At 38.0% G+C, this 22,209-nt stretch overlaps 1 protein-coding gene across 1 annotated transcript in view; it reads left to right on the top strand.

Annotated features, from left to right (window-relative positions):
- The window catches only part of LOC149813881 (ABC transporter G family member 28-like), a 30,321-nt gene extending 8,580 nt beyond the window's left edge, over positions 1-21,741 (top strand). The window contains exons 7-14 of the mRNA XM_089990712.1: positions 11,757-11,830; positions 12,270-13,186; positions 14,167-14,463; positions 14,890-15,357; positions 17,021-17,169; positions 17,753-18,042; positions 18,115-18,248; positions 21,360-21,741. Coding sequence (XP_089846838.1) covers positions 11,757-11,830; positions 12,270-13,186; positions 14,167-14,463; positions 14,890-15,357; positions 17,021-17,169; positions 17,753-18,042; positions 18,115-18,248; positions 21,360-21,516 — 2,486 coding nt within the window. The 3' untranslated portion in view covers positions 21,517-21,741. The remainder of the gene's footprint in view (positions 1-11,756; positions 11,831-12,269; positions 13,187-14,166; positions 14,464-14,889; positions 15,358-17,020; positions 17,170-17,752; positions 18,043-18,114; positions 18,249-21,359) is intronic.
- The last annotated feature ends 468 nt before the right edge of the window (positions 21,742-22,209 follow it).

The raw sequence follows: 22,209 nt of genomic DNA, 5'->3' as shown, positions 1-22,209 counted from the left end.
CCTACAACATTCTTGTTATCTGGCCTTGGCACAATTTCCCATGTATTGCATTCATGCAATGCTTCCATTTCCTCATTCATCGCCTCTACCCAGGCACGGGAATTGACAGCCTCATGAAAAGAGAAAGGTTCTGTTTCTTTGGAAACTCTGATTAGAAATGTTTGAAAATGCAAAGAGAAATTGTTATAACTTACCCAGCGATCTATAGGATGTCTAACCCGAGTGGATCTTCGTAGAGGAGTCTCATCATTGACTGGGTGAGTTCTACGAGAATAAACAAGACCAGAAAAACGTGAGGATGTTGTAGGAGGAATGTCTTCCATATGTGGTTCCACATCGAAAGTATAGGGTTCATTGTCTGTCAATGAAGATGAATCCTCATAAGGCAACAAGTCATATAAAAGGAATGCCCACAGTATGCATCATGCTCAAGGCTGTTTCAATAATATGCCTGTGCTTTCTCTCAGCAACTCCATTTTGTTGAGGGGTATGAGGGCAAGAAATGTTACGTGTAATGCCATGCTCCTTCAAATATTCACTAAAATCATGGGATATGTATTCTCCCCCCCCCCATCACACTGGAAATATACAACATTGGTATTGAATTGGTTTTGGACTAGTGCATGAAACTGTTTGAACAACTTGAAAACCTCATGTTTGTTTTTCATGAAGTAAATCCAGCTAAAACGAGTGTAGGAGTCAAGAAAGAGTACATAGTATCGAGATCCAGAAAGAGAGGCAGTGGGTGCAGGACCCCAAACATCTGAGCATATAATCTCGAAAGGCTTTGTTGCTCTTTTATTGATACTATGAAAAGGAAGTACATGACTTTTGCATAAGTGACAACTTGGACATTTTGACTCTAAACTGACTACGGGTATTAAACCTTTAGCAGACAACTTATCAAGAAAAACTTGACTACAATGACCCAAACGAAGATGCCATAAGTCTGGCTTATTAAGTTTCAAGACTCTTGATGAAGAACTATGATCTGTAGATCGACTCAAAAATGTTGGAAAGGAAGAAGCTGAAGAAGCCACAGCTACGGAAGACGACGTCTTCAAAGGCACATGAGATTCTTTAAAGACGTACATGTTCCCGCGCTGTTCACCTTTAGCGAGCGTCTTCTTTGTGTGAAGGTCCTTAAGATAAACAAAAGGAGTAAATTCAACGGAAGAATTTGTTTCATCAACTAATTTTGACACAGATAGGATATTCTTTTAAATAGCAGGTGTGAGTAAGACATTTGACAAGGGTAATTGAGATTCAGGCAAAGAAAGGGAGATATTTCCAGTGTGAGAGATGGGGTGGTGAGATCCATCTCCTATGACTATAGTGCCATTTCCAGTGTAAGGAGTCAAGTGAGAAAATTTACCTGCATCAGAAGTAATGTGTGCTGCTGCCCCTGAATCAATATACCATATACCTTCCTCATTTTGGCGCAAGTTCATCTGATTGAAAGTAGTCATAAGGATATTTTGTATGTCCTGTAGAAGAACCTGTCCCTGAGGAGTACGGGCAAACTGATGAGTTGCCTTCTGCCCTGGCCTACTATCTGGCCTCCCTGATTTGTTCCGGTTCTGAGGATTGTACCAACAATTTGCTTTAACATGTCCCCGCTTGTTGCATAGAAAACAAGTAGGAACACGTCCTCCTCGTGGTACACTGCTTGAACCAATACCTCCTCCACCTGGTGTAGGCAGTAATCCTCCTTTGTTCATAGGTGTTCCATTGGGACGAGGGGGAGTAAATAAAACTCTTGTTTGAATAGGGGTATGTGTCATCATCACAGGATGAGCATCATCTGACGCGTGTTCCTGATTTAAACTGACCTCATATTGCAAAAGCTTAGATTGAAGATCATCAAAACATGGAAGGACTGAGACAACCTGGAGTGCCGTGCAAAACATGCGATATTCAGGTCCAAGACTACCTAATACCTGTTGTACCATATCCTTATCTGATACAGGACTTCCAATGGCAACTAACTTATCTGTAATCACTCTGACATCCCCCATGAACTCTGTAATGGATTTGTTTTCTTTTCGCATGGATTGGAATTTCCACTTGAGTTGCAAAGCCCGAGATTCAGAAACCTGAGAAAAAGAATGAGCTAGTCCATTCCACAACTCGGCAGCAGATTGGTCATCAGAAATAGTTTGTAAAACACGATAAGAAAGTGTGGAGGTTATGTAAGCAACTAATGTCTGATTCCGTTGTACCCATATGTCATAAGCCGGATTGGTGGTTCGGAGTTGACTCACCTTCCCATCTTCACATGTTATTTCTTGCATGATATGTGTAGGTGGGGCGGGTGATCGCCCATCTAGATGCCCATAAAGACCATGACTGCGAATAAAAGGCACAATTTGACGTTTCCAAAGCAAATAGTTATCATGGGATAACTTGTGGGTCATGAGGTGAGTAAGAAAACTAGGGTTCAATTTGGAATCCATGGATTATATGAAGAATGAGAGGCCAAACTGTACTTAACAGTGTATTAAGGGGAAGAAAAACAGCAATACTGTGTGCTGAAAATGATATCAGCACACACGTTGCACAGAAAAATAGTGACGTGCAAACCAGAAAATATTAAATGCCGACTGTACTTAACAGTGTATTGAGGAAAAAGAACAATGCTGTGTGCTGAAAAATGATCTCCACACACACGTTACTCAAAAAGAAAATAGCAATGCTGTGTGCACAGAGAAATAGCAATGCTGTGTAACGTGTGAACCAGGAAAATATTGGAAAAGAAAAAGAATCGAAAGAGAAATAAGAATGCGCGAAACTGGAATGCGTGAAATCAGATTAGAAAAAGGAGAGCGCGAAACTGGGATGCGTGAAATCAGATTAAGAAAAAGAGAAACTGGAGAAATCTGATTAAGGAAAAGAGACAGAGAAAAAACAGAAATAGAGCCTACGTCCTTTCACGTGCTGGTTCTTATAGGCCTTCCAGATGATTGATTTCCGCGCTTGTGCTCTGATACCATGTCAGAAATATCAGAAATACCAACCTGCAAGGGTTAGAGATGAGGTAAAGAAAGAGAAGAGAGAGAAGAGTAGTCGGCGGCAATAGGGTTTTCCCTTTTTACTTATTATTTATAAGTGATACAATACAGGCATAACTTTACACAGATAATAAAAACTAATTACAATCATGCCACCGCTCACGCATCACGAGGTGGATCGGGTCGGATCCATGATCCAAACTAACAGTTCTCACTTGAATTGTTTGAGTTTTGAGTTTGCCTCATTGAATGATGGTTCTCAGGACAACTCATAAGATTTTGCTGGGGTTTATTGAGTGGACAAGGCCGGAACCTATCACTGATGGTCCTCAAAAGGAGATGGGTCTTACTGTTTACAAAGCCCTAAATCTCTTGGGTATTGATTGCCCCTATTAGATAAGAGAGTGTCTGGGAAGATAAGCATTAAGGTGGACAAATTGGTGGTTCCACACTATTTACTTATGCTCAATACCCAAAATAAGCCTCTAATGACTACCCCCCCCCCCCTCCAAAAAAAAAAAAACCTCTAACGAGGTTGCCACCAACCACACGAAAAACATTCACGGTCACCAACAATATTTCCTAACGCTTGGGAAGGACACTTTTGTGGGTGTGAATACTCTCATATCATCATCCAATACAACTTCACCCTTTAAAACATGGTTGCCAGTCAAGAAAGCGGGAGCAGGAAGCAATACGGGGAGTGGAAGCGGAAAGCGAGGCACTTTCAAAATTTTAGGAAGCGGGAAGCGTGGGACGACTTAGAAGCGAATTAAGAATCGTCTCGAAAGCGAACCGGAAATGACCTAGGAAGCGAGGGGGAAGCGAAAAAAGAGAAAAAAATAAAAATAAAAATAAAAATAAAAATAAAAAATGAAAAATGAAAAAGGAAGCGAGGGGGAAGCGCGCTTCCCATAAATGGGAAGCATGTTTCCCATAAATGGGAAGCATGTTTCCCATAAATGGGAAGCATGTTTCCCATAAATGGAAAGCGTGTTTCCCAAAAAAAATCGGTGCTTCCCAGTGCGTTTCGGAAGCGCGACATTTCGCGCTTTCAAAATGTGTTTCCCCACTTGGCTAGGTGTTTTCGGTAACTTTGCTTTAAAACAAATAAGAGAAATTGTACTGCCTTAGTTTTTTCAGATAGCCCATACTCAGCCTCTGCTAGGAAATAACTTCAAAATATCAAAAGTACTCCTTATCTGAAACAAATAACCAGCTTTCAGCTTCTAAAATCATCAAAATCTTCTAAAGAATGCAAAATGACCTGAACCTATTTGAGTTGTCTAGCTACCGGTCATAACTCTCCTTGCTGACATCTTCTGGTAGCTTAGTTGTCAAAAATTGTGCCTAGGCTCCGCCTAAGCTGTCTAGGCCACCTAGGCGTAGGGCCTCCACCTAGGCTTATGGGTCTAGGCGGTAGGGCCTTGTTTTTCAACTTAGGCTGCCTAGGTTGTCTTCGTCTAGGCCGCATGGACATGGTTATCATTTTTTTTGTCTTCTCTTTCTTTTCTTTTTTTCTTTTTCTTCTTCCTTCCGCCTCAAAAGCTTTTTATTTTTTTCTCTTTTTTTTCTTCCTTTTCCATTCACCCCTCCGTCTTCTCTTTTTTTCCCTCTTCCTCTTCTTTTTCCTTTTTCTTTTTTTCTTTTTCTTTTTACTTCTTCCTCATCTTGCCTCTCTACTCTTCTTCTTTTTTCTTCCTTTTTGTCTTTTTTGCTTCTTTTTATTTTTGTTGTTTACATGTATACATGTGTTTTTGACACACACACACACATAAAATCTGTTTCTTAGTTATCTATCTATTTATATATATAGGGTTAATCTAACATTAAACTACTTGTGTTTAATATTAGATGGATTTAATGACTAAAATATCCTTAAAATAAGGCATTTTTAAAAATATATGATTACTTTTTTAGATAAAAAAATAACTTTGATAGATTCATAAAGTTACTTTTTTGGAAAAGGTGTTTGACTTTTCAATTCTCTAAGTTCAAAAGACCTATAATGGCCATAAAAATAAGCATGCATTTTAAAAAATATCATTCTTTTAATAATTTTGTAGTCATTTTAATAAGGTTGAATCCATCTAACATTAAACACAACTAGTTTAATGTTAGATTAACCCATATATATATGAGAGCAGGGTTCATCCTATCCCCTTGTTCTTTATGTCACCGTTAAGACCCTTCAAATATCAAAGTTTTAGGTGTTTATGCTCAATTTGAACCATTAGATGTGTTTATCAATACTTATTTATTGAAACGGGCTTTGTTTTAAATTGATTTGATGTAAAAAATATGAACATTTTATCATAAAATTTTAGTACGATATCAACTGATGATTTTTTTTACCTCTTTAAAATACACATCTAAGCATAAAGCTGCTTAATCAATTACATGTTTTCCATTATGAAACAATCATAAACACATCTAATGGATAAGATCGAGTATAAAACATCTAAAAACTATGATGTTTTTGAAAAGAAGTCGTTATTGGGTCTTGGACCCAACTTGTGTATGTACAGGACCCGACCCGATCCATGTACTGAACTAGGTCAAGATCCAGTTATTATGTAATGTAATTTAAGATGTTGCTAGAGGGTATTTTCGTACCCTAAAATTATGTTCTCAATATATTATTAATACATTGATAGACGCAGACTGAGTCTCTAACGTCTTTTCTTCTTGCAGCCTCTTCTTCCATTATTTTGTTCCTTCTTCTCCTGCACAGTTGAACGTGAAGACTCATTTTCTAATATGGTATCAGAGCAGCGTGACTTCTGGGTGTGAAGAGTTGTCTTGGCTTCACTCTGTCAATGTGAAAAGTCGACTTTCTCTCCTCGTTGACAGTTAAAGCCGAGTCCTATCCTCTCACGTGATCTGCCTAATCACGTGAACCTGGCCCTTCTTTCCTTGTTTTACTTTCTAACTCTTCACGTGATTTGCTTAGGCATGTGAATCTGATTCCCTTTCTCCTGTATCACGCAAAAGCCGAGCTTCCCTTTCTACTCCTTTTATTTATACCTGCTGGTTATCTGTCCTTTCTCGTTTCTTCTGTCCACACGAGCTCTTTATTATTTGCCTCACATAACTGAATATTATTTCAGATCTACTATGTGCCTTACACAGTTCTGAAATAGTATATACGATCATCTATTTCATTTTCTATCTGAATATTATCTCATTCCCTGTCAAACTTTTATTCTCTGTCATAACTTTCTTTCATATCTCTATGCCGATTTCTGTCATAATTTACTTTCCTCTCAAATGGATTCCCCTCATCCGCAGTCAGGCCTCTCCTCTAACTTTCTCGGTCAACTAGTCTCTGAAAAACTGAATAATTCCAACTTCTTAACCTGGAAAAGACATTGTTTCGTTTATAAGGAGTCAGGACCTCTCTGGTCATCTGGATGGATCGGTCCCACCTCCTCTAGAGTTCACTTCGCAGGAAAAGACGGACGATAAAGGGGCGCAATCTATTGTTCTTCTCAAGAATCCAGAATATGTTACTTGGATGAAAATGGATCAATCGTTAGTGGCCTACATCACTTCAACTCTCTCACAAGAGATTTTTGTAGCCATTCCTGATGATTGTTCGGCCAAAGAGCTGTGGGACAAGCTAGTTCAAACATATTCGCAGATCTCTGAGGCGAGAATCATGTTTCTCAAGCGAGAATTTCAAATGTTGAAGAAAGATTCCATGTCTATTATGGAATACCTGAACAAAATGAAAGGCATCACGGATCAACTGGCTATTGTGGGGTGTCTCGTCAGTGAAAAGGATAAGGTACAACAAACTTTGAGTGGGTTGGGGCTAGATTATTATGTTATGACGACGACTTTATTATGTTTACCAAAACTTCCAAAGTTTGAAGACCTTCGTGTCAAACTATTGCAATATGAAATGACTCTGAAAGGATCTTCTGAAGACATTCATGGACATTCAGGAACCCAAGATATGCTGGCCACATGAATGACTTATGGTAGAGGTAGAGGAAATTTCTTTCGAGGAAAGGGAGGCCAAGGGAGAAATACTTTTGGAGGTCGTGGTATACTTCCAACGCCCAATATACAAGGACAAAGGCCCATTCCCACCTGCTTTTTATGTAATAAGAAAGGGCATATTAAAGCAAATTGTTGGTTCAACCCTCAAAATAAGGGAAAAGCTCCACAAGCAGAGGCTAGGAGGTACGGAGAAGTAAAAGAGTTGATGTTGACAGCCTTGACAGACTTGAATATGAAGCAAAATGATAAAGGCACTTGGTACGTCGACTCTGGAGCAGCGACTCATGTCACGGGTGATGCGGGTAAACTCTTGAATCTCTCTCCTTATGTTGGTAAGAATAGCATAGTCACGGGAGACGGTTCTCATCATTCCATCTCACACATTGGAAATGCCATTATACCCATGTCCAAGTCCTCTCTTAATCTTCCAAATGTTATTCATGCTCCTAATATTCAGAAGAACATTGTTTCTGTCTCAAAACTTGTTGATGATGTTAATGCTTCAGTTGAATTTACTCCCTCTTCTGTTTATGTTAAGGATCTTCGCACGAGGAAGACATTCACTAAGGGAAAAAGATGGGGCAATATGTACATCTTTCAAGAAGATCCTTCCTCTGTTCATTCTGACTATTCATCCTTGAAGCTTCACCAACATCAATTTCTCGCTCCTGAGTTTGTGTTTGCCATTTCTGAATGTAATAAGCCAAGACTTTGGCATAGTCGTCTGGGTCATTGTGGTCGTCATTTTATTGAAAAACTTGTCTCGAATAATCTCATTCCTAAGTTCAGTCTGAGTTCAGAAGTTATTGATATAAAGTGTTGTAGTTGTCATTTATGTAAGAGTCGTGTTTTGCCATTCAATTCCATTAATAAGAGAGCTTCAAAGCCTTTTGAGGTCATATGTTCTGATGTCTGGGGTCCTGCCCCAATTGCTTCTCTTTTTGACAGTAAATATTATCTCATTTTCGTTGATAGTTATTCACGTTATACTTGGATATTTTTCATGAAGCACAAATCAGAAGTTTTTGGATTGTTTTAAAATTTTCATTCCTTTGTTCAAAACCATTTCTCTACCAACATTCTCAATTTTCAATGTGATGGAGGAGGTGAATTCGCCTCTAGTGACTTTGTTAGTTTTCTTCAACATAATGGGATAAAGAGAAGAGTGTCTTGCCCACATACACCTCAACAAAATGGGATTGCTGAGAGGAAGCATCGACATATTGTTGAGAGTGCAATGAGCATGATGCACAGGAGCAATCTTCCTGTAGCACTATGGACTGAAGCCTTTCATTCCACAGTTCATGTGATAAATCGACTGCCCATGACCATTTTAGAAAATAAGTCACTATATTTTTCTCTATTTGGCATACAACCCGATTATAATGAATTACGCGTGTTTGGGTCTATTTGCTATGTTCACATTGATAGCTCATTGAGATATAAGTTTTAAGACAAAGCCTTAAAGTGCAGGTTTATGAGATATGCTGAAGACTACAAAGGGTATAGGTGTTATGATCCATTGAGTAAATGCGTCAAAATATCGAGAAATGTAGTTTTTGATGAAATGAATTTTGATGATCAGCCGCCTAATTCAAGTCTTCATGTTGTTAACTCAAGTCCCAGTGTTGAGGTATACTACCCATGGTTAAATTCAGAACTCTTCTCCAGTGCTAAGGAAGATTGCCCAGCAGACTGCAGCCAAAAGGAGATATATGAAGAATCAGCAAATGCAACTTAAACAGAAGAGATTGTCACACAAAACTTGGAGCCAACAAGGTATAAGGGTGTTGTATACACCTGGCGAGAGAAAGAGCCCTCATCCATTCCTTGTACAGATACAGGTCCTTCTGACCCTGCTCCACAGATGATGGATATCAGAAGAGCCTCACTGATTTGACATCCACTTGACAGGTGAGTAAGCTATAAAAAAATTTCATTAGATTTTCAGCTATTCTTGACGTCCATTAATAAAGAGGATGAGCCTCTCATGTTTTATCAAGCTGTAAGTTCTAGAAGATGGGTCGAAGCAATGAATGAAGAAATAGAAGCCTTACATGAATGTGGGACATGGGAGATTGTGCCTAGACCACTAAATAGAAATGTCGTTGGGTCAAAATGGGTATACAAGATAAAGTATAAACCAGATGGAAGCATCAAAAGGTATAAAGCTAGACTTGTAGCCAAGGGATTCACACAAGAACAAGGACAAGACTTCGATAAAACTTTCAGTCCTGTGGTTAAGATGGGAACCATTCGTATTATGTTGAGTCTAGCCATTGAACATGGATGGACATTGAGCCAGTTAGATGTAAAAAATGCATTTTTACACGGGGATTTAAAAGAGGAAGTCTACATGGAACAACCCACTGGGTATGCAGAACGAGACGCCAAGTAGTATGTATGCAAACTAAAAGGGGCACTCTATGGATTAAAACAAGCTTCTCATTCCTGGTTCAAGAGTTTTTCACTAGAGATACAAAGACATGGATTTTCTCGGTCCTTTCTGGATCACTCGTTATTCATTCACAATGAACGAGATGTCACTACTTTTCTATTGATATATGTAGATGATATCATCACAGAGAACTGCAAAAGTCACATTGAGGAGGTAAAGAAGTTATTAAATCAGAGATTCAAAATGAAAGATTTAGGAGAGATGTGGTATTTTCTTGGGGTGGAAGTTGATAAAAGATGTGATACACTCACACTTACTCAACACAAATACACGTTGGGCATTCTAAGCAGGGCAGGCATGGCAAATTGTAAGCCATTAGCAACTCCAAGTGCCATTCATCAGAAACTGAGTTCTAAAGAAGGAGATATATATGGAGATCCCACTAAGTATCGTAGCATAATTGGCATGCTACAATACCTGACTTTTACTAGACCTGATATAGTGTATTCGGTTAATCAGGTGTCTCAGTTTATGCATGAACCTCATACGTCGCATATGGAGGCAGTCAAACGAATACTTCGTTATCTGAAGGGTACCATTGGTGATGGGTTGGTATACAAGAAAAGTGAATTAGATCCAGGTGGCGGCCATGAGATCATTATTTATGCTGATGCTGATTGGGCGGGTGATCCAGATGAACGACGATCAGTATCTGGTTATTACAGCTTCATTTGATCGAACATGGTATCTTGGAGCAGTAGAAAACAGAAGGCGGTTGCTAGGTGTACTGAGGCTGAATACAGGTCGATGGCAGCTGCCACTGCTGAAGCCACATGGATAAGGCATCTCCTAACCGAAATGGGAGAACCAATTGCTCGGTCACTGCTACTGTGTGACAATCAAAGTGCCATCAATATGTCTTTCAATTCCATTCATCATAGTCGAGCAAATCATATTGAGATAGATCAACATTTTGTTAGGAAAAAGGTTGAAGAAAAGGAGATTGGGCCCATGTTTGTGCGAACTGAAAAGCAAGTTGCTGATATTTTCACCAAAGGGCTGACAAAGGACAAATTTTGGTTTCTAAAAAGCAAGTTGTTCATGGTCCAGGACCATGCACAACTTGAGGGAGGTTGAAAAGAAGTCGTTGGTCTTGGACCCAACTTGTGTATGTACAGGATCCGACCCGATCCATGTACTGAACCAGGTCAAGATCCAGTTATTATGTAATGTAATTTAAGATGTTGCTAGAGGGTATTTTCGTACCCTAAAATTATGTTCTCAATATATTATTAATACATTGATAGACGCATACTGAGTCTTTGACGTCTTTTCTTCCTGCAGCCTCTTCTTCCATTATTTCGTTCCTTCTTTTCCTACACAGTTGAACGTGAAGACTCTTTTTCTAATAGTTTTTAGGGTCCTAACAGTGACTTAACGAAATAGGGGTAGGATAATCCTCATTCTCTCTCTCTTTATTTATATATATAGAGTAATCGAGTGGTGTGCCCCAAGTTTTGGTGTATGTTAAATGTTATGCAATTTCGTGAATTTTGTGACATGTTACACTGAATTACTGAATTACACTTCATCCATGGTTGCAATCATATGTTTGTTACTAAATTTAACTATTTATTATAATTTTTTTTTGTTTTTCTTGATGTTTTATTTTTTTGGTCGCACCTAGGCGGACTAGTCCCTCCTAGGCTTCGGTTAGTCCTTTTAAGGGTCTTCCGCCTAAGCTCCGACTAGCGCTTTTGACAACTATGTCTGGTAGTAAGAGTGACCTTCATGAGAGATGAGAAGAATGAAGAACAAAAAGAGGGCCAAGTGAGACAGATTAGGGCGCAAATAACAATTGCCTTCATTTAATAAACCTAAACTATTTAGATATAATGCAGTTTTCCCGTGGAGAAAAACATTCTTTCCGACAAAGGAAACTACTAAACTGTAAAAAAATGGGTAAAGGACAAAACTACCCTGCACATAACAGAAAGAGTATAAGCATAAGATTATAATGCTCTCTCTAACATGATTGTCATATCTAATGCCTGTGGTGCTAATTTTATGAAAACAATGAACCTAATTTATTTGGACGTTAATGTTGATTATGATCTTGGTCATAGTAAAAGGTTCTAACTTATCTTACTCTAAAAGAAAAAGTAATGTACTATGTATGTCGTGGTGGTTTCCCATGTTAAAAGTTGCAGACAATTCATTGTGAACCTTAATTAAATTGAGCCTATGATGGACATATTAGGCACTTGGGTCGTCTTATAAAATTTAGCATTAGTTGTAACTTGTAAGTCACATGAACTAATTTCATGAATGTTTTGCAGGATGCTTCAAGTTAACTTCTTGTGATCCAAACACTGCTAATCAAAATATTCATGCTTATGGGGTCATGCTTTTCGTAAGTGCTCACCCCGTTTTGCATTTTTGCTTGTGACTGAGATCTATTATCTATCATGTTTCCTTTCATGGACGCAGTTTATCTGTCCAAAATTCTGATGATGTTTTTTGGGCCTTGGTCAAATAGCCTGGCCATATATTGATTCCTAATGCATACATATGGAGATCACCTTGTTCAACTTTTATGGACTTTTTAAAATTTTGTAAAACTTCAGCACTCTAAAGCTTTCCAAAAATGTCCCTTGCAAAACTCGTGTTAGAGAATGCCTACAATTGGATAAAATCCTGGTCTGGCTAAATCATTGAACTTACACGTGTTCTATAAAATGCTCCTACTTTGCTTAATTAGTTGCATTTTTCAGTTTTCTATATGCATGACCTCAATGGTTTGACATCCAAAGAATTATATTGCTTCTAAAGCTTGTGCTATGGCATTTCAGGCTGCATTGAGTACTTTACTGCTCATTATCTACAACTGCTCTGACCAAGTTCTGACAACTCGGGAGAGAAGAGAAGCTAAATCCAGGGAAGCTGCAGCTAGGAGTGTAAGGGAGACTGTACAAGCTCGTGAAAGATGGAAAGCAGCAAAAGATATTGCTAAAAAGCATGCAGTTGGCTTACAGACACAACTATCTCGTACATTCTCTCGTAAGCGTTCTGTCAAACAGGAGGAACTTAAGACACTACCTCAATCTAGAACTGCCTCTGAGGACTCCTTGTTGTCAAATGGGCCTTCAGCTAGTTCTTCAAGTGCATCTTCTGGAGCATCAACCTCAAAAAAAAAGGAACCTAATAACCTTACTAAGATGATACATGACCTTGAAGATGATCCTGAAAGTACTGAAGGCTTTAATCTGGAAATCGGTAATAAACATGCGAAGAAGATGCCAAAGCCTAAAACCATGCATACTCGGAGCCAGATTTTCAAGTATGCATATGGACAGATTGAAAAAGAAAAAGCCATGCAGCAGCAGAACAAGAATCTAACTTTTTCAGGAGTAATTTCAATGGCTACTGATACTGAGATCAGGACTAGGCCTATGATTGAGGTTGCTTTCAAAGATCTTACTCTAACCTTGAAAGGCAAAAAGAAACATCTATTAAGATGTGTCACAGGTAAAATCATGCCTGGTCGTGTTTCTGCGCTCATGGGCCCTTCTGGGGCTGGAAAAACAACATTTCTTAATGCACTGGCTGGCAAAGCTACTGGTTGCACGATGTCAGGTGTTATTCTTATAAATGGAAAAATGGAATCCATACATTCGTACAAGAAGATCATTGGATTTGTTCCACAAGACGATATTGTCCATGGAAACTTGACGGTAGAGGAGAATCTTCGGTTCAGTGCAAGGTGCAGGTATGTTGTAGTTTATGCGACATCTCTTTTGGATGTACATCCTGCTTGTTCTGATCCTTTCATGATACTGTTCTTTTTTTTGTTAGTCTGATGTCACTTCCTTTGAAAAAGGAAAATGGAAAATAAAAAAAAGGAGGTTGGGGAGGGGGAAGAAGGTTCTCTGATAAAAATTTGAATATTTCTGTTTCCCATTTATTCTTTTAAAACCATCTTCTGGTACTTGTGACGTAAGTTGCAGTTATTTAATGACCCATTATTAGTTGAAACTCCACTAACTTTTATTATGTGGATCCATCACTGACAACACCAAATGGCTGTGAAACCCATTGTTCCCTAAGAATATTTTCTAATCTCTCCATAGCCCAGGAAAGACTTGACTAACAATATGTTCTGTTAATGCTCTCCTTTATGATTTCATGAGCATGTTTATGTTGGCAGTACATACATTTGTTTAGTGATGAGTTCTAGGAAGGGCTTCAATTAAAAAAAGAAGGGCCTTTTGTAGATTGTGATTCTGTAGATGTTTAAAATCAAGCCAAAATGTCTTGTTGGTGCACCTGTGAAGTCGGGGGCTTTAGGAATTAGCAGAAAAGAAATATTTTGGGGAAAGAACAGCTAAACCATTTCGTGAGATGTTGTGGTTGGTTTTCCAAATACAAGAAAGCAGTTATAAAATCATTTTCTTTTGCTCTTTTATGTTGATATTTGTTTTTTTTACATTTATCTATTCCTTAAATAGATATTCTGAAATGTCTTGGTGCATATTAAGTAGCTCTTCTTTGCCATTAGATGTGCTTTTTACCATTAATTGCTTTTTCAAAGAATTCATTTGTGCCTGTGTAGTCTGGATTCTTGGTCTATATCTTTATGCTGCTGTAAAAGCAAGATCTTTCTTATTATCATTCATAACTTCTGCAATAACTAGATCAGGAAATGATGTAAGATTTGTTGTATTCACTACTTGTTTCTTATTTCTGAAGACTATCTGCAGACTTGCCAAAAGCAGACAAGGTTCTAGTTGTTGAACGGGTTATTGAATCATTGGGTTTGCAGTCTGTGCGGGATTCTTTGGTTGGCACAGTTGAGAAGCGGGGAATATCAGGTGGACAAAGAAAACGTGTAAATGTTGGGCTGGAAATGGTCATGGAACCTTCTTTATTGATCCTGGATGAGCCAACATCTGGTTTGGACAGTGCATCATCACAGTTACTTCTAAAAGCTCTTCGCCGTGAGGCTCTTGAAGGTGTCAATATTTGCATGGTTCTTCACCAACCAAGGTAAATTTCATGTCATAACTATGCAAACCTAGAAAGTGCCTTAAAAATGTTTATGCAGATCTTATGTCCCATCATGTAGTGATCAATGAAAAGCAAAACCATGACCTTTGAAGTTTTCCTGGGTTCCCATGTTTATATAGGTTTTTTCTTGCCACTATGCATGTGCTAATATATATTCAAAACAATCAAGTCTCCTTGAGCATATAAAACTTGGTAAATTGACAGAGATTCCATCTCAGGGTTTTCAATCTCTTTATCATGATAGATTATATATATATATATATATTGTCATTTCCATGATGTTAATTGGTCATTCATGCAACATAATGGTTTAGTCATTTCCCTTACAATTTTTGCTCTCTCTCTCTCTATCACATTGTCACATTTGTAGAAGTTTAACGTCTGTGAATATATGGAACTTTTCAGCTACACTTTGTTCAGGATGTTTGATGATTTAATACTTCTAGCCAAAGGTGGCCTTACCGTATATCATGGATCTGTCAAGAAAGTTGAAGAGTACTTCTCAGGTCTTGGGATAAATGTCCCAGATCGTGTTAATCCTCCTGACCATTACATTGACATTTTGGAAGGAATAGTAAAACCAAGCCCAAATTCAAGCATGAACTATAAGCAACTGCCTGTCAGATGGATGCTGCATAATGGCTATGAAATACCATATGATATGCAGGCCAGTATTCCTGGTGCAAATGCTTCTTCACATTCACATGATGCTGGAACTGAGTCCCAGTCGTTTGCTGGGGAGTTGTGGCAAGATGTCAAGTTCATTATGGAGCTCAGGAGGGATTATATAGAACACAACTTTTTGATTGCCAAGGATTTATCTAATCGTCAAACACCGGGTGTTGGTCAGCAATACAGATATTTTCTTGGGAGGTAACTGTAATTGTCCTTTCCCTTGGTGTAATCTTTTTCAGAATAGGAATGACTTTTAGAATGTTGTAAGCCTCCATCTGAATTAGTTTGTTTGTGATACAGACGGTTATTTGGTGATGCTGTTTCACTTCTATAAACAATGATACATGTTGCAACTTCTTTTGCAAATTTATTGGGACCATTGAGTCTATTTGTTATACCATCTGAATGATGAACAGTCCTAGAAAAAACTTTGTTGATTTCAGAAATATTCATTCCCTAACCATTTGGATTTTTGTAGGTTTATGTATTTATGATCTCTCTCTCTCTCTCATATAGAATATATAAATATATGTCACAGGGACTCACCAACTAGGTGCCGCACCCACATCACACCCACACCCGCACCCGATGCGGTCAACCTGACCTGACCCCGGGTGCAGTCAACGCATCCAGGGTCATTTATGTCCAACTTTTGGACTATATATATATATATAATATGCATATCTTTAGTATAAAATATATTGTTGCAGAAACCATATGCAATGTTAGATTCTAGGGAATCCATAGTGTTATAGTAGCTTTAAATTGTCTTGGTCACAGGGACTCACCAACTAGGTGCCGCACCCACATCGCACCCACACCCGCACCCGATGCGGTCAACCTGACCTGACCCCGGGTGCAGTCAATGCATCCAGGGTCATTTATGTCCAACTTTTGGACTATATATATATAATATGCATATCTTTAGTATAAAATATATTGTTGCAGAAACCATATGCAATGTTAGATTCTAGGGAATCCATAGTGTTATAGTAGCTTTAAATTGTCTTGGTCACCAAATTCCTTTTAGCTTTTGAAACACACTGCAGTCAGTATGCTTGTTCATGGCATTGCAGAAGTCAATGAAATATGTGGATACTCAAGTGCAACCATGGGGTGTCAAATAAACAGTTTTATCCATGTAGCTGATGGGGGGACCATTGCTTGGTGCACTGGTAAAGTGCTTAGGCTGTCAACATGGAAACACAAGTCTTTGATGTTGCCACTTTTGCAAAAGCTGCAGAAGTTGGTAAGAGACCTTAGTGTGCTTGTTCCCAGTATTCTGGAGTACCCGACTCCAATGGGTATGGATTTTTTGTGTATGTAGCTGATGGCAATAGCTGAAGGGGTGGAAGTGGGTTCAATCAACGTGAACCAACCCAATTGAACAAGGTCAGTAGTGTTTCACAGTTGGGCCTGTGTCCAGTAGTACAGTATTGTGCTGAGACTTGTTTTGAGCTGACAAGATTGATTTATGCTATGACATGACCCAAGGCTTGGGACTTAGACCTGAAGCCAACTGATTTGTAGCTTTCGTGGAAAGCAAAGATAAGCCATCTGCTGTGGTTGCCAGAGAAACTTTCATAGAAAACAAGATCACAAGATTGCTGGAGAAGTCTTGTTATAAAATAAGATTGTTTTTGTTTTATGTGCATCATCTGACAAAACCTCCTTTGAGATTCTACACCTATATTCGTACACACTGACTTGATTTCAGCCTGAAAATTAATTTTTGAGTTTTATGCTTGGGACTTATATAAAATTGCAAACATCCTTCAAGAGAACCTGTCTCTGGGGATTCAGCGTGAAATTTTTTGAACTGGAATTCTTGACAGTAATTTTTGTATTTTGATGGTTTCAGAGTTGGTAAGCAGTGTCTACGAGAAGCTAGAATACAAGCAATGGATCTTTTGATCTTGTTACTTGCTGGGGCTTGCTTGGGAACACTTGCCAAAGTGAGCGATGAAACATTTGGAGCTCTTGGGTACACATATACAGTGATTGCAGTCTGTAAGCTCTGTTACTTCATGAATCCTTGAGCATGCATATGTAGAGTTATCTCTTGTATCCAGTATAAGGTCATGTATTCTTGTAGATACTGCAACAAAGTGAATCCTTCTTGGACGGCATCAAACCACTCCATTTTCATTTCATAATACTGCAACTTAATTTTCAGCCACGATTTGGTCCATGCTTACCTCAGCTTTGATTTTTGGAAAAAGAAAAAATTCTACCCACAATTGAACCACACTTTGGCTATTGTTCTGTATAATTTCGGTCATTGTTGCTAGATTGATGGCATATAAGTCCTGCCAGTGGATGTTAATTGATTTACCATGTTTTGGAGAATCTAGTTACTCACTGTTCACAGGGGATAAGGAGAATTTTAAATTTGTTGTTACACTGAATCAGTCAGTGATAGCTGTCAAGTAAAATTGTTTGCACTTGCTGTTTCGATTATGAAATTTTGAGAAACATAATTTCATAACAAATTGCATTAAGTTCACTTGTTTTTCTACCTTCTTTACTTATATTTGGGTTATACTTTGGACGGTAATTCTGATGAATTTGTGCTTGACTGTGTGAATTGCAGCTTTGTTGTGCAAAATTGCAGCTTTGAGGTCATTTTCTCTTGATAAGCTTCAATACTGGAGAGAGAGTGCCTCTGGCATGAGCAGCCTGGCTTATTTTCTGTCAAAAGATACAATCGACCACTTTAATATCGCAATCAAACCTCTCGTTTATCTTTCGATGTTCTATTTCTTCAACAATCCAAGGTCATCGTTTCTGGACAATTATGTTGTGCTAGTTGCACTTGTATACTGCGTGACTGGTATTGCTTACCTCTTTGCTATCCTCCTTGAGCCTGGTCCTGCCCAACTGGTATGTTGTTAAAGTTGATATTTTCTATAATTTTTGTAGTCTTTATTTACACAACTCACTGGGTTCTTGCAGTGGTCTGTCCTCCTTCCTGTTGTTTTGACTCTAATAGCAACACAGGAGAAAAGAACTGGACTTGTGAGCACTCTAGCAAACTTATGCTATACTAAGTGGGCTCTAGAGGCATTTGTTATCGCAAATGCAGAGAGGTTTGCACTAGTCTCTCTCTTCAGTCTGTATCAAGGGGATTCTATGCATCAAAATCTCATTTTATTAAAAAAAAGGCAAAATGTCACACTTGTGTAATGAAATACAAGTGCCAAAAACAATGTCACAAAGTGACTGCAAGAAGGCACAATGCATAAGCAAGATGTCACTAAAGAACTAAATACAATGTGCCACAAATGGCAAACACCAAACACACACAAAGTGAGAAGAGAACTGAAAATATAAGTAACAATGCATTAAGAAAATGCTTGAAAAAACATATTGAATGGCGGGGGTATTCACCCCTATTTATACAAAGAATGGGACCCAAGGGGGCTCCCATAGAGTCGTTGGAAGCCCCCCAATGGCTTTAATGTGGGCCCCTTTACATTGTTTAACTAAATAATAAAAACAAAAAATAAAAAAATAAAAAAGAAACTAAAAAACAACCCTAATGAACATGTGTATTTACATGGAAGGAAAATACTAAATTGCCCCTAATGGGCATTACAAAAGATAAAAAGAGAAATTATATATATATATATATATATATATATATATATATATATATATATATATATATAACAACTTTCCATCTAATGATGGAGACATTAGTTATTTGAAAATATTGATAATATCATATAACCCACAGACAGTCTATCATCAGAAACATGTTATTAGGATTTACTTGTTTCAAGCATATGCTTTAGCACTCATTACTATTATCATGCACTAACCTGTAACTTGGAAACATTTTCCTTGCACTGGAGAAGCACAGAGCACAGAGTAGAAATACTGTCCAAAAGATATTACAGATCAGTTGATACAGAATGCAATATTAGTTCTAAATAGTTGATTGTTGAAAAGGAAAACTGAGAAGTTATCAAATTTTCTAAGATGTGGAAATTCCATTAGCTAACCTAGGCAGGACGCATTTTGGATGTCAGCGAGCAAAATGCCAGTGATCGGACCGATTAATTTAAAATAGAAGTTTTGATTGTTTTAAAACAGATGGTTGTAACCCAGGGCATTCACTGAGATATCCAAGGAATAGTAGAATGATTCTGAAAAAATTTGATTAATTACTTTCTTAGCTGTTGTTTGAAGCAAGGTTGTAAAACGCTTAACTCATATAGGAAATGTCAAAAATAAGTACCGTACTATAACATATCATAAAAAACAGAAAGATTTTCTTAAAAAAAATTGAAAAAAGTCTATAAGTAAAAGTTTTTTAACATTTTGATAATGCAAGAAGTGCTACTAACTACAAAAACATACCCAAAATATCACATAACAAAGAATACTCAATTACATAAAATATCAAACACCCTAGAATAAAAAAAATAAGTTATTAATGACATTCATGCATCATGATTATAAGAAAAATGCACATCAGTCATGAGACTCGCAAAACAATGTCACATGAACATATACAAAAATCCAAGTGTTAAATGAGTTAAAACTTAATGTTTTACAATCAAACATTTTGAAATTCAAATAAAAAACATGTCAATTATCTTTACCTCCCTTGCTCCTCAACATCATCAGCAAGTTCTCTGCATTTTCGTAGCCTCAAAGCTTCAAGTTCAAACAATGGATGAAAGTTGTGTAGATTACCTTCCTTCCTATGTCACATAGGTGCGGGTTCGGAAGTGGGTGCAACGATGCAACACTTTAAAAAACTTGGGTGCAGGGGTGCGGGGAGGGTATATATATATATATATTTTAAGTTAACACTAATGAAATAAAAACAATTATTATATCATCAATTCATCATGCATAAATTCATGCAATAAATCAAATTAACAATCTACAATTGCTATTCCTCGTTAATTAAAAAAAACAACACAATTAAATCAGACTATATATTATGGCTACGCTAAGTGAATTAAGAAAAAAAAAACAATCAAACAAGTCAAATACAAAAGAAGTAAATTATACTAATAAAAGAAGCAAACAATGCATAATTGCATATCAAAAGTATATCATATACAATGTTCGTGAGTCCTTTCCCTTTATCTGCCATTTTCATCCTTAAAACCAAAAAAAATAAAAATTTTATTAAAATAAAACTCATAAAAAAAACTAACCAAACTCAGAACCCAACCCAAGCTTGGGTTCAGTTCTGGTGAACCCAAGCATGAGTTCACTAGAACCGAACTAAGTCGGCTTGGGTTTGGGGTTCAGCAACAGGCTTGAGTTCACAAGAGCCGAACCCAACACGCTTGGGTTCAGTTCTGTTGAACCCAGGGTTCGTCCCTTGCGCCAACGAGGAGAGGAGGAAGGTGGGGAAGGAAGAAGAAAGAGATGAGGAAAATGAAAAGTAAATTGAGGAGGATGAGGCAACGAAGGGAGAAGGAAGAAGATGAAAGATAGGAGGAAAAGGAAGAAGAAGAAAGACATGAGGGACTTACCGAAGAAAGAGGAAGAAAGAGAGCAGGAGGAGGAGGTGAAGTAGAAAAATCATTGGGATGCCTAGCCCATGAGAAGTACAGTCGGCACGGTGGGAGAAGGAAGAAGAAGAGAGAGAGAGAGAGAGAGAGAGAGAGAGAGAGAGAGGGGTCGTCGCTACCGTCTGCCGTCGAGGAGTCGGGGGGAGGGGAGGAGTCGTGCCCTAAAACCCCTCCCATTTTTTTTTAACGTGGACTAAAATGAATTAAGTCAAAGTTGACCGAGTCCATTTTGAACAAAAATAACCCTAAGTGAGGGTTGACCGCACCCGCATCGATGGGGTTGAGGCAGCCTATTTGGCGAGTCCCTGTGACATAGCTTCCTTCACCTCAATGACTTGTAATTCACCCCCTATTCACACCAAAGGACTATAAAGTGAAAAAACCCAAAAGGCTCCAAGATCTCAACCCTTAGAAATTCTAGATTTCACACCTAAAGAGAGAATATGGCTTACAGTGCGTTTGGTACCTTCTTGCCAACTGCAAAGCAAGTCGGTTGTTCATTGCCTTGAAGTTCTTAGTTCTCTATTTAACAGCGAAAATTGCCCAGCTCAAGATATATGACATGACTGATAAAGCAGATAATTGATCAATTAATAGCCAATAATTACAATTTAACTGTTTAAGCCTGAGATAATTCACAAACTTCACATCTTTGTGCAGGTATTCTGGAGTTTGGTTGATTACTCGCTGTGGGTCGCTCATGAGTAGTGGATACGATCTCCACTCCTGGACGCTCTGCATCGTTATCCTTATTTTGTATGGCATGATTTCCCGTGTTATAGCTTTTTTTTGTATGGTCACCTTCCAAAAAAAGTAGTTCAATTTAGCATTTCTAGTTCATGTAAAGAAGGAAAAGAAAGAAAATTTGTTGTGGCATATACGAGTAGCATTGCCATTAGTTTATGGCGATTGAAGCCCCCCTCTTTTTGTATGTCCTTTTTGGGGCTATTCAGGTGTACTGTAGATTGGCTACTGTGTGTAAAAATTCAAGCTTGTATAGAAGATATCTCATAGGAAAAACAAGTTATTGATTTTTGTGTATTCATAAAATCAGTAGAAATCTTATCGCTTTTTGGTCCTGTCTCAAGATGAGTTTCTTGTTGGGTTATGGGTGTGACGCACATTTTTTTTTAATGTTTTATTTCAAAGCTCTCTCTCTCAAACACACAGAATCTATTCTGAAGTTTTGATCCATGACCCCTTATTGTCATGAACCTATGAATTTGTGTAGGCGCAGCGGACCAAATATTGAGCTCATAATTTAGTTTCACTTGATATGGCGCAACGTACTCACAGGCCAACACTGGACGCATGTCCGGCACGTCCCTTTACGATTTAAAACCATAATCCCCTTGTTATGATTTAGACAGGACGGGGGGACCAGAATAAATAAATAAGACATCGACTGCCCCGACAGTCCTCTCTCTCTCTCTCTCTCTCTCTCTATATATATATATATATATATATATATATATATATATATATATATATATATATATACAGCTGGCCC

This window comes from Nuphar pumila, chromosome 16, assembly GCF_984573655.1.
Source record: "Nuphar pumila chromosome 16, dmNupPumi1.hap1.1, whole genome shotgun sequence".
In the NCBI taxonomy this organism is placed as follows: domain Eukaryota; kingdom Viridiplantae; phylum Streptophyta; class Magnoliopsida; order Nymphaeales; family Nymphaeaceae; genus Nuphar; species Nuphar pumila.
The sequence above is the reverse complement of the archived record's forward strand: the minus strand, read 5'-3'. Positions and strand labels throughout refer to the sequence as shown.